Source organism: Phalacrocorax aristotelis, chromosome 1 (assembly GCF_949628215.1).
Source record: "Phalacrocorax aristotelis chromosome 1, bGulAri2.1, whole genome shotgun sequence".
Classification (NCBI taxonomy): Eukaryota; Metazoa; Chordata; class Aves; order Suliformes; family Phalacrocoracidae; genus Phalacrocorax; species Phalacrocorax aristotelis.
The window spans coordinates 122236008-122248160 of NC_134276.1; the positions used below are offsets into that span (position 1 = coordinate 122236008).

Here is a 12153-nt window from a genome sequence, read left to right on the forward strand (position 1 = left end):
TATATAAATGTTGCTTTTGCGAAGTAAAGCACACAGTGATATACAAATGGTATCAATGGCTGAAAAGATTACACAATCAAGCCTGAAAGCAAATGGAAGTTAACGAAAGTAGTCTTTTAGGAGAGGTAGCCATATTAGACTCAGCATTCAAAAAAAAGGGAGTGCACTCAAAGGGTCAATATACATTATAGTCTCTTGCAGACCCATCATGTTTTTGTTTTTCATACCTTTTTTTTTTTTTTTTTTTAGAATGTACACACCCAGGCGCACACGCACACGCACACACATATATATACATCTATCTTTTTTCCTAATTCCCCTTTGTTGCCATAACTTTGCCATACTAAGAACAAAGGCCAGCTTTACTTTTATCCTCTCTTAGCTGTCCCATGTCTACACCTGTTGCCTGCAGTCCGTTTAGTACACCCGTACAGTAGCTAAACAGGCAGTGAAAATTAAAACTGCTTCAATTTAATATCCTGTTCCAAAAGACACCATGCGAACTGTAAGGCATTCCCTCGTTCTGATGTGAGTTACAACTCTCCTGGGTTTCTACTTGATACAAACTCCAGGGTGCTCTTCAGCCTTGTGCTACAAAGGCAGCTTGCACCCAAGTAATAAAGACCAACGCTGGAATTTCAACACCACAAGTTCACACGCTTCTACCAGTTCCTTGTTCCTGTGCCCCTTTCCAACAACGCTTGTCACTTTAATTTCAAAAGTCATGCACCAATGCTATAAAATAGATACCCAAACTACCAGGAAGTCTCTTGCTCATGACTTTGGGATATTGTATTAGTATAAAAGAGCATTCAGTCATCTTAAATAAATATATTCTATTTCTGAAATCACAGCACATTCAAGGGGTAGATACTGCCATAAGCAGAGCATTAAGTAATCTCCATAGATGTTTTTAAAATCATAGAATCATTTAGGTGGAAAAGACCTTTAAGATCATCGAGTTTTGATGGATTTGGTCTAACATCTGGAAAACAACCTACTGTGGGGATAAGAATCTGCATCTCAAAATGTTCTGCAGAACATTTTTCCCATGTTTGTATACAGTACTAGAACAATTAAGAAGACATTACAGTAATTTTCTCCCAGCTGCTTAGATCTGTAGCTCCGGCTACGACAATGTATTTTGTATACCTCAAAACTACATACGAAATATCAAAGATCACTAAATAAATAAAAACCAAGGAAAACTGGGACCGTACTGCATTTTACACTTGAGACAAGATTCCCCCCTCCCATGGATAAGTCACAGAGGACAACTACGGTAAATGCTTTTCTTTTTTTTTTTTTTAAAAGAAAGATTTATACACAGGTTCAGATCCAGAAATAATGTGAAATGCATAAATATCGATAGCTTTAGCTAAGTTAAAATGGGTTCAGTAAAGTATGATACAACATATTCAGAATAAACAAAGCAGAAAAGCATCATATTTTGGTTTGCTTGAGATATACATAAGGTGCAACAATTTCTTCTCTAGAGGCATTTGTGGACAATGTGTTAACGGGTAACAGTGTTTGCTGGTATACTGAAGTACACACAATAGCAATAAGATTTTCCAAAATGAAAGCAGCTGAAATTAATAAAAATTAAAACAAAACAAACAAGGAAAAAACCCAACCCCAATACAGTAAGATATTGGTCTGAAATTTTTGTTGTGCTAACAGACTTTGTTACCTGAAAATACTGATACCCCTTCTAGTAGATTCAGGGAAAATTCTAGCTACTGAAATCAAGACATCACTCAGAGAACCAACAAAGGCAAATGCCTAGTGAACTATAAAGCTTTGCAGGATTTCTGCTACTCTCAGTGCCTAATCGCTTAAAAATTAAGCATATCTACAAAAAGGTTTATAAGTATCTGAAAACAGTCATATCCAGTAAACTGACCCAACCCTATCCCCTTCTCTAAGGGAAAGTCAAGGAAAAGCAGATCAAGTAAGATATTAATTCATATAGAAAAAAGTAATTTTCTGTTTCTTTTAAAAAAGGTACCATTAATATACAGAAATCTCTTCAGGAGCAATATTGAAATTTAAATCGAGGAAGGATGGCATTTGACAAAAATATATCTACTCTAAAGGTTTCTAGAGAAATAAGTTAGTACCATTGTCAACGTGAACGGCCTGCACTGTAACATATTTGGATTTCAGCTAATTATAAAGTGGTCCAAAACTCCAACAGCCACCTTGCTGTGACCCAACAGTTGTCAGTCTTTTAAGTTTTTCCTGTCTTGTTAAAATAACTTATAAAACTTTAATAAAATCTTATTAAAAATACTGCCACAGGCGGCAATGGCATTCTAGGGGCTCTTAGTCATATATTCACCTGAATTTTTAAAAAGCCTTTTCACTGACTCATCGGCCTATAAATTTTGTTGTTCTTTTGTTGTTGTTCCCTTCTTCCAACACATGCATCCTCAATGGTGCTGTTTCAGTGACACTTCCCCAGCTACCTGCCTTCTGTCAGACCTTTAATCCTTTGTTACAACTCGTGTGGTATGTTGTATATTGTTTCCCAACACTGAACCAAAGACTTTCACTTAGCTACAGCAATGAAAGGCTAAACCTAGCAAGCATTAATAGAGTTACTGTCCATATGGCTATTACATCAAATTAGTTACAAAATAACCCCAAAACACATTTATCAATTCAGTCAAGTATAAATAAGAATGCCTGATAGAATGATGTAAACTCGCGTCATTTAAAGACTTAATTCAAAGAACTTCAAACTCAATCTAATACTATCAAAAGTTCAGCCAGTATGACGAAGACTAATAGAAAATTATTGCTGGAGTCCAATTTGGTAAATTGTTGTGCTACAATGCAAAAAGTAGGGAAACATCTTGTGCTATAGAAGAAGTACCCTGTTGAATTTGTAGCTTTAGATCAATTACTAGTGATCGTTTTGCATCTGTTGGTAGGAATCAATGCTTTGTTATACAAGAGTGTAAGTCAAGATAGCGAAAGTAACAGGCCAAGTGATACACTTGGCCTGCTTTTGGGATGTATTTATGAGAGCAAAACACAAAAATTCAACATAAGCAAAGACAGAAACTGGCAGATGGATCTGTTTGGTAGTCTGAATTCAGTCAAATGTTACTCTTCGGTTGTAGTTTATCCGCATACAATTTGCCACTTTACCAACACAAACTATAAATGGCCCTTTACGCAAACTCTGAAGCCGATTTGGACTGTGCATAGTAACCACAACAATGCCAGTGTCTGTAAAATGTGAAAGGTATGTGTATCGGTGTACATGTATATCGAAAAGTCACGGGTTTAGGTTTTTCAGAACAATGAAATAATACTAAGGTCACTTTTGAAAAACGCATTTGCAGTACTTTTTGTTTACAGGAAAGTTTCACCAAGTCGCTCAGATATCTATGCAAAAATAAAGGAACCCTCCAAGGCATGAAAGACAAGTCAATTATCTGCAGTACTTTCTTTTCCATACACCACTCCTTTTTCTAATGCACATCATCCTGGTTATTCAGAGCTCAGTTAAAAAGAAACAAACCCAAACATAGCCTGTCAGAATTTTTGCCAGTAAACTCTACCACTCCGGTGGCAAATATAAAAGTGCAGAACATCTGGACCACATGGCTGCCCAAACACCGCTAACAATGGTACATCTGTCCAGGCTGCCTTGAGTTCTCTGGAACAGGTTTTAAATTCATTCTACAATATAAACGTAGGCATAACCTATTAATATAAACCATCTTAGAACTTAAATCTTCATGTACAAAAATGACTAAGAATATCTAATAATAACTAGTGCAGTGCGTCAGTGTTTTTGTTGTTGGTTTTTTTTTTTTTCTTTTTCATTTAGAATAACTAGGTATTATACGAAACTAGTTGCCATACTCTCTGGTTGGTAAAAGAGATGCTGTGTGAGCTAACAGTAAAGGCAGCCTTTTTCACAGCAACCACCTATTTTACTGTTTAAAAGCCTTCAATAGAAAGCAAGCTCTGGGATCATTCCATTTCTGTTCATTAATAGACAATTAATATCACCCTCCTACATACTGGGTTCCGATTTGATGACCTGGCCCAAGTTGCTAACATCTGGCTTCCAGTGAATTCTGGGCCACTCAGAGCAATAAGCACTTGCTTGCAGTCTATAGTTTCCATCATATGGACTGACTAGCTTCCCTTGGTAAAGACAAGGCTAGGATATTAGGTAAAGCACAATGTTTTACAATAAAGTAGAGCTTCACTGGTCAGCGCAGGAAATAAGCACTGGAGCCTGAGACATTTCATTTGGCTGTCCATCATGTGGGAGAGGTGTGGCCCTCTGACTTCTGCAAAAGAAGAAAAGAAAAGCCACCCATCATTATTTGGAACATGAGAGATGCTTTTATCTGACCAGAAAGGATGGAAAGCGGCATGTGGTATGGCTTAACATCTAACATTACAGCACCAAAACTCCCTGCTGCTACAGATGCCCCCGTACCACTGTTACACACTCATGTTAGAGGTGTTCTTGCAACAGTAACACAATATCCTGAGGACAACCTGCAGCACAATGCAAAGTCAGGCAAAACCAAGAAGTGATGGTATTTGAATACAGAAAACAAAATGCACGGCTGAAGAGTAAGTTAGAGACACGCAAGTGCATTTACTCCTTTTGTAAGGAAGTGGCTTCAGCCCTCAGAAGCAGAAGAGTACAGCTCATGTGTGGCAAAAGAAGGTAAATGTGCAGAGGCATGTATCATGTTAATGTGAGCCAACAGCCAGCTTTTAAGCAATATGGAAATATACTCATCAGCAAAGTTGCACATTGAGATTACTCCAACTTTCATGACTTAACACTTCATCAGCCCAGCACAACATCTCTCTCGTTACTACAGCAGTGTTAATTTACAAATGATCCCCTGGCACAGGGCATCATAAAAATAAAATGCGCCAGAATTATGTGCTGGAAATCAACATCAATCATTGTAGCAGATGGACTTGGGAGAGCTCCTTTGCAGCTTGCCTTTTAAAATACATACACAAAGCACGTCACCACCTGTTATCTAATCTCACAAGCCAGGTTCTATTTTTGTTACAGTATGCGTCATTTGCAGCAACGAAAATCTGGGGCCCACTTCTTATTTACACAAGGCCACTTTACCTCACTCTGGCACAGCTAAGACCCCAGCAGAAACGAAGGTACCAAAGTGCTTTGCACAACCGGAGTGCAATAGAGTGGCCTTGGCACAAAATGCAGCTCAGGCTCATGGCGCTTAACTGGGGCATGCACAAGGTAAATAAAGCTAAACACAAGCCTTCAAATGAAAATCACACTGCCACTTCCAGACAAGCTCCAGTTATAGTAAAAAAGGAGTTTGGCTTTCATGGCCTGAGAATCTGTGAAATTATTTTGTAATTAAATTCAGACACTGAAGAAACACATCAAGCAAACCCTTAATGCCGTTCCTTTCATTTCTGGCTATTTGCAAGTAAAGAAGCGAATTCGAAAAGATAACAAACAGTTGACAGAGTAGAAAATAGAGAAGCATCTGGCTCATCAGATTTAGGTTTCTGTTTTGACTTCTGTTTGCCGAGCCTGAGAGACACATGGCTAAGTTTCTAATGGGAAAGAGTCCTCCCCTGTTGTCATTTCCCCCTGAGGTGATGACAAGCTGGAATTTGCAACAGTTGCTGGACATTTGCCGTTTGGTGTTTTCAGGCCTCGTGGAAGGTGCTGCACTGCTCTAGCTGCATGATGAGATGACAAAAGGTGGGAGTAAGAAAGAAAGACCCGAACAGAAGGCTACGTGAAACTCATTTCGACAGGGACAAGAGAAGGACAAGAACTCTTAGAGGAACAGAGAGGGAAAAACCACAGCAAAGCAAACCCTGTTGCTCTTCAGCAATTCTGGTCAGTGGAACTGGAAATCAATGAAACCACAAGGGTGTGAGAGTGAGAGCAGAGCTTAGTACAGCACTTCCCCAAGTCTCACTTTGTGGCTTCTGATCACAGAACAACAGACAGAAACGAGTTCAGACTTTTGCTGTCTTGATAGAGGATGCTTGTTTTGCATTGCTGGGAGGAAAGGCCAGGCTGACTGCAGCAGAAAAACACTTCTCATGCAAAATGTTGCTTAAGTGAGACAACGGCTTCTGCAGAAGAGCTAGCAGGCTGGGTTCAACTGACTTTTTGTTGTAGGGCCCCTAAGCTTCTACAAAGCCTTTCAATGTTTGATGGGAAGCCTGAACACTGGGGGCCACGAGATCAGCAGTAAACTGAGGTTGTGAATGGTTTCATCAGCCACTGCCTTGTGGAGTTTCTTAGGCAACCAGCAATCTGTCAAATGCCATTTCCAGAGGCTGTGATGGTTTCAAACTGGCCCAGCATTTCCTCACTGACTTTCCAATGCAGGAAAGGAGGGGGTTTAGTCTCCAATAAGCTGCAGCATCAGAGAACACCACCGGATAATTAAGAGCCATGGAGGAGTTGCTGCCATTACCTTCTTCCCGTCACAGGTCTAGCATGCAGGATCTGACCATGCTGAACTGATCCAACAGCCCTAAGTAACCTGCACGTTCTGCACCTTCTCTGTATGGCTGGTCTACTTGGTAACTGAGAGGACCAACCCAAACTAATGTGTCTTTCCATCACCCAGAGTTGTTCTGCCCCATGTCATCTGCAGACGCTATGTCTCCTACACAGCAAAGCACAAGAGTAAAAGTAACAAGTTGGCTTCCTTCAGCCATGGTCAGCATAAAAGCTTTGGCTGAAGTTGTATGAAATTCTCTCCACAGTCTTAGGCCACTGAAAAATGCAAATCAGCATGCAATAGCTATTTAAATCTGCTATTATCTGACAAATGGCATCTGATAATTAGAAACCCTTAATCATCAGGATCTCAAGGAGCACATGAACCTGTTTATATACAAAAATTGGTAGGTAAGCTTACGAGGAAGGATCATTTTACTGACTACTGAAATAGATTACCTTGTCATTTAAGTGAAGACTTAACACTACTAAGCATGTGGTGTAAAACAGACATTCATAAAAAGCTATGGAAGAGGAAACAGGCCAAATTAAATAGTCTGCAATTCACATGCTTTCTGAACAAGCTGGCAGCCACATACTATTAACTTAAGACAAAAAGGGGAAAAGAAAACTATACCTGTGTACGTTTTCCATGGCTGCTACTTCTGCCAGAGCAGCTAAGCTAAAAAATGCAGACACCGCTGGCATATCTGATGCAATACTATGATTTTCTTCTGTCTCTGCATTTCTGGAGCATTCGCTGTTGCAATCTGTTTCTGCACTTGATGTTTTTTGAAGAGTACTTTGTGGCAGCTCTTTTGGCTTCTCCTCTGCAACAGAAGAAAGTTAAGCTTGCAAATCTATCCCTTAAATTCACAGCAGCCCATTCGATATACTGACTAGCCTGGTGTTAACAGAATCCTTACATGTAGGACTTTGATTTTGCAAGCGTAATCCGACTCATGCTGCAACCTCTTCTCACCCAAGCTATCGGCAGAAGTGCAGTACTAAGGTTTATGAAGCTGTTTACTGATTTTGCATTCAACAGAGTTTGATCTTTCAGGTCAGGCAAGAAAGCTTTTGTGTGTATTTTAGACACAGAAGTCCTGAAAGATTATTTTAACTGTGAAGGACTCCTGCAAGGACTGTGGCATTGACTGTCGTATTATGGAATTCATTTTTACATCCTGTAACTAGGTGCAGTGTAATTTCTTTGCTGAACTGGAAACAAATTATGAAAAGTAAGTATTTTCCACTTCTCTCTGTATCAGCAATCAGTTCTTAGATAGAAATATCCAAGGAGAGAAGACATATTTGGGCATTCAAACAGAAGTTGGCCATTATGTATTCACTTATTTCCTACTTGATTGATACCTGTTTTTTAAAGGATTACCTTTCTAAGCAGGAATGAAACCAAGCCAACTGAAAAATACTTCCCTGACAGGTTGCTTGTACTACCAAACCTTCTCCAACCATTCAGTTTTAACAAAATTTAAACTCCAATTTCCTTACCTAGTGTCCCTCCTGCTGGTGACACTCGACCATCTGCTGTTCGAACAAGATGTGTGATCTTAGTTTTCCTTGCTTTCCTCTTCTGGCTGCCAACTAAAGGCTCATGCATCATTGCTGGCTCTGGAGTGTTTAGGGCAGATATAGAAATTTTATTCTTCCAGGCAGACTCACTGGAATTTCTGTCTTCTGAGAGTATGGCTGAAAGAGGATAAAAATGCAGTTTTACACGTAGAATAGTTCAGCTACTATCTATGCGCATTTACCGTTTTGTATCTATCTGCATTAAGTCTTCCCTCAAAGGTACTCAGAGCATAACCGATGGCAAGATACGATCTGAGTGCTGCTGATAGTTGCTGGGGAATAGTAGCATCAGCTCTTAAAGATATCCTGGAAGGTTCAAGTTTCTAGTATTTGCAAAGAAAACTGCGAGATGGGCAGTAGCACTTCAGTGGGAGCAGTCTGTATAAAACACTGCAACAGAAGATGCCAGCAAGTAGCTAAGAGACAAAATGTATTTAGGGAACAATAACGGTCCTCATGTAAGCTTATTTTATCTCACAGAGACTCACAAGTGGAATTCAGGAATTCCTGATTAACCCCCGATCTTCCCTCTACAGTCACTCCTCTAAGCGGAGGGAAATAGTGCCTTTTACAAAACAACAAACCTTAAAAAACACCCAAAAGGCAGCAAATACAAAAGCAGAGCTGGATCACACTTGAAGACAAGAATGCTAAAAAGAGAAACCAAGCACGGGATACCATGGCGGACATACAGCCTACATAAAGTCAGAAAGTGAGAAAGGAACAGTTTGAACCTTTCTCAGCTGTACCAGTGTTGGCATTTTGAAGTAGCCTTCTGCCCCGAACTGGAACATAATCACAAGTTTTCACCTGACTAAACAGTCACTTTAATCTTGTTCATGAAGAAGTTGGTCAGACAGCAATTACAACATATATGTATTTAAGCTTCCAAAGTCTGAGATCAGTGCCTAGTCACTGATCGCTTGTAATTTCTATTTATTAAATAAGCCATACTGCTGACACCATAGGGTATCACTAGTCCATAATTTCCATCTGTGACATCTTTTTTCCTCCTGTGGTAAAAATATTATGAGGCCTGCCCCATCTGCGATCACCGTAAGCTAGGGTTAAAAAGAGACTACAGGTAGCAAAGTGAATGCCTAAGTAATTTCTTACAGATGTCTGTCTAACCTGTTTCGAAATTAGGAGCACTCCTGGCATCTGCACCAAGTCCATGGCGTAGTTTTTCCCAGTACGCTGCCATCCTGAAGGATTACCTATTTTTTCCCAATGCCTGCACCTCATCTGCCCTGCTGCATTTTCAACTTGTTATTTTCTTTACTACCCATCAGGTTATACCCCATCTCTTTGCAACAGTCCTTTATGTATTTCACAGCTGTTATTGTGTCTACAGTTAGCTTTCTCTTCCCCACAATTTCTTTCAACCTTTCTTCCTGTTTTACAGATATGCTTAAGACCCATTTGTTCACCTTCTGGATGGTAGGACCAGCAAAAATTACATGTACAAAACTCAAGCTGGAGTGCAAACAATTGCTCTTTCAGAAGGGCTCAGCACGGAGCAAGACCAACCTCCTACACTGAGACTCATGTCATGCAGGAGCACCCAACCCCACAAATCACGCACAATTGCCAAACAGTCTGCATGGACTTTACCCTCTTTCACTTCAGTGTGTATTTACTGCGTATTTATTGTTTTGTAAATTTGATGAGCTTCATATTCAAAGATGTGGCTAATATAACCTCTATCTTTTACTAGCTTCTTTAACTGTTAACTGTGTGAGGATATGGACTGGGTGAAGAGAATAGCTATCTACACATTCCATCATGTTGGCTGTTGCCCTTCGCTCTTTTAAGTGGGAAGGGACCTTTTAAAGTTTTATGGCATAAGAATACAATGATATCTAGTACACGTGTAAAAACACTTGTAAATGTTTCACACCTTAATTTATGTTCTTAATTCACCTTTATATCTTCCCTTGCAAAACATTTTTGAACTTGTGCGTGCTCTTTATTTTGAAAAAAAGCACACAGCTTCAATTAGCTTTTTCTCAGTGTTTAACTAGAGCTGCTAACCTTTCCCGAGCAGAGCTATGCTGTAAAACTTATGTTTTCTAAAAAGAGCAAGAGAAATCACAGGAAAAGATCTGCCCCGTAACAGTCCAATTAAGTAGAAGTGCCAATGACTGCAAATGTGACTTTCAAGTAACTCCGCTGGGCTAATAGTGAGATGTTCAGATAAGCTTACTGCACTGACTGAGACCAAAATCTTAATTGGAATGTATAATCAAGTGGGCAGCTTTCCCTCTAGATTTCTTATTTGGGAATTCATATGCGCTGATTATGTATTAATGTAATGGCTTGGTTGTAGTCCAACACTACTTGCCAATTCAGATCGGGGATTTGCTTTAATTAGTACTTTGATGGTGCTGTTTAATTCTAGTTTGGCTGAGTTTATAATGGCTTTAATCTTAGTAATACAAGTAACTTTTAAAAAAATTTCACAGAAATATTAAGACATGATTTCAAACAATAAACTACAATAGAGAGGAACCTGATCTCCTATATTTTTAATTAGATGTTTTGTATATTACAAGCCAGGTCAGGTCACTAGAAACTAACTGGATTGGTCAATACAGTAGACAGTTCCCTTTTACATTTGTTTTCTTTCTCATAGTATGCATCAAAAAGCTCAAGAAATTAAAGATAAGAAAAAAACTTTGAAAGGTAAAATAAAACGCAGTGATAGTTACTAAAGAAATTAAGGAGGAGTGCACGATGTTGGCTTGTTTGACTAAGAAATAGCAGAAGGTGGCTGACAAATTCAAGATGCAGCAAGTATATTCTCTCTCCGTGTTTTAAGGCTTTTCAATCTTTGAAACGAGGCTTGAGTGTCTTCTACTTTTTTTTTCTCCTCTAGCTCTAAAGTAAGCTCTTTATCACTTCATCATAACATTGCTGCCACAGAGTTTTGAAGAAGGAAGGATTAAAGGTGAACAATGAATGAGTATGTTTTGGGGGGTGGGGGTGGAGAGTGGGTGTTGAAAGGAAGAGCTTCTTTTTTCTTCTCTAGCAGTCTTAGTGGACGCTGGGATAAGAAATATTTTCATTGAGTTCTTTACAGTTATTATTCAAGCAGACGTAAAACCTAACTTGGAGGAAATCACACAAAGACTTCACTCACAAGACCTTTTGCACTGAACTCCAGAAGAGAAAGGAGTCCATGCTTCAACAACCATATAGCTAAGCTAGGTGCTAACAGGAGTCCTCCCGCACCTCCTTCAAGAGGAACAGTAACCCATTGCTGCAGCTGTCAAAGGTAACTCCATACAGAGGCTCCAAAGTCAAGACTTGGTTTTGCTGTGCAGAAACAACAGGGCTAAACAAGTTTAATTCCCTGTATTTTCTCTAATAATTTCTTTAATCTATTTCACATCCCTTCTGTTTCCACACAGTCCTGTGTTCAAGAGCTGTCCCATGTAGAGTCCAGCTCATTTTCAGGAGAATGCTGTCTAGAAATGAAATGAGGTTCTGCAGCTACTGTGCAGTCCTGCAAACAAGTATTTACATGGTTAGCTTTCCACATGACAGCAGCACATGCAGAACTACAGGGCTATTTTTGCAAGCAGAGTTGAGCACATGATACAAAGGTGTGGGCCTTTTGGCATGCTTACACCAGTGACAAAAATCACTTTGAGAGAAAAACATCTAGAGCTCTATGCCAGATGGCTTCCTGAGCCAGATTTGTTAAAAGTTAGCATAGACAGTTTACCCTATGCTGCTGGCATGCAGAGTACATGTAGTCCTATTTCCCCACATCTTTGTGAACAAGAAAAATGAAGTAAATTGGACTGACTCAGCACACTACAGAAGAGGACAAGTTTTTCAGATTGAACCCAAGGAAGACACAGACAGATTTAAAGGAATTTCTTCAGTGATGCCTATCTGTTATGACAGCTGCAGAAGTTTAACCACATTTAGTGGAGAATGAGTGCTCTGTGGGTCTAAGCACCCTAGTATCAAGAAGGAACGGTGGGATGTAATGCTTTATAACATCTTTGTGAAGCTAAAAAGGGGAAGCCTAGCAAGGCAGAACAAAG

At 39.5% G+C, this 12153-nt stretch overlaps 1 protein-coding gene across 39 annotated transcripts in view; it reads right to left on the reverse strand.

Moving 5' to 3' along the window:
* Positions 1–1315: 1315 nt before the first annotated feature.
* BBX (BBX high mobility group box domain containing) overlaps positions 1316–12153 on the reverse strand; it is a 148929-nt gene continuing 138091 nt past the window's right edge. For all 39 annotated transcript variants that reach the window (XM_075104334.1, XM_075104202.1, XM_075104326.1 and 36 more), the window contains 3 exons: positions 8015–8212; positions 7140–7332; positions 1316–4319 (listed from right to left, as the gene is read on the reverse strand). In XM_075104334.1, the coding sequence (XP_074960435.1) occupies positions 4232–4319; positions 7140–7332; positions 8015–8212 (479 nt within the window). In that variant the 3' untranslated portion in view covers positions 1316–4231. The remainder of the gene's footprint in view (positions 4320–7139; positions 7333–8014; positions 8213–12153) is intronic.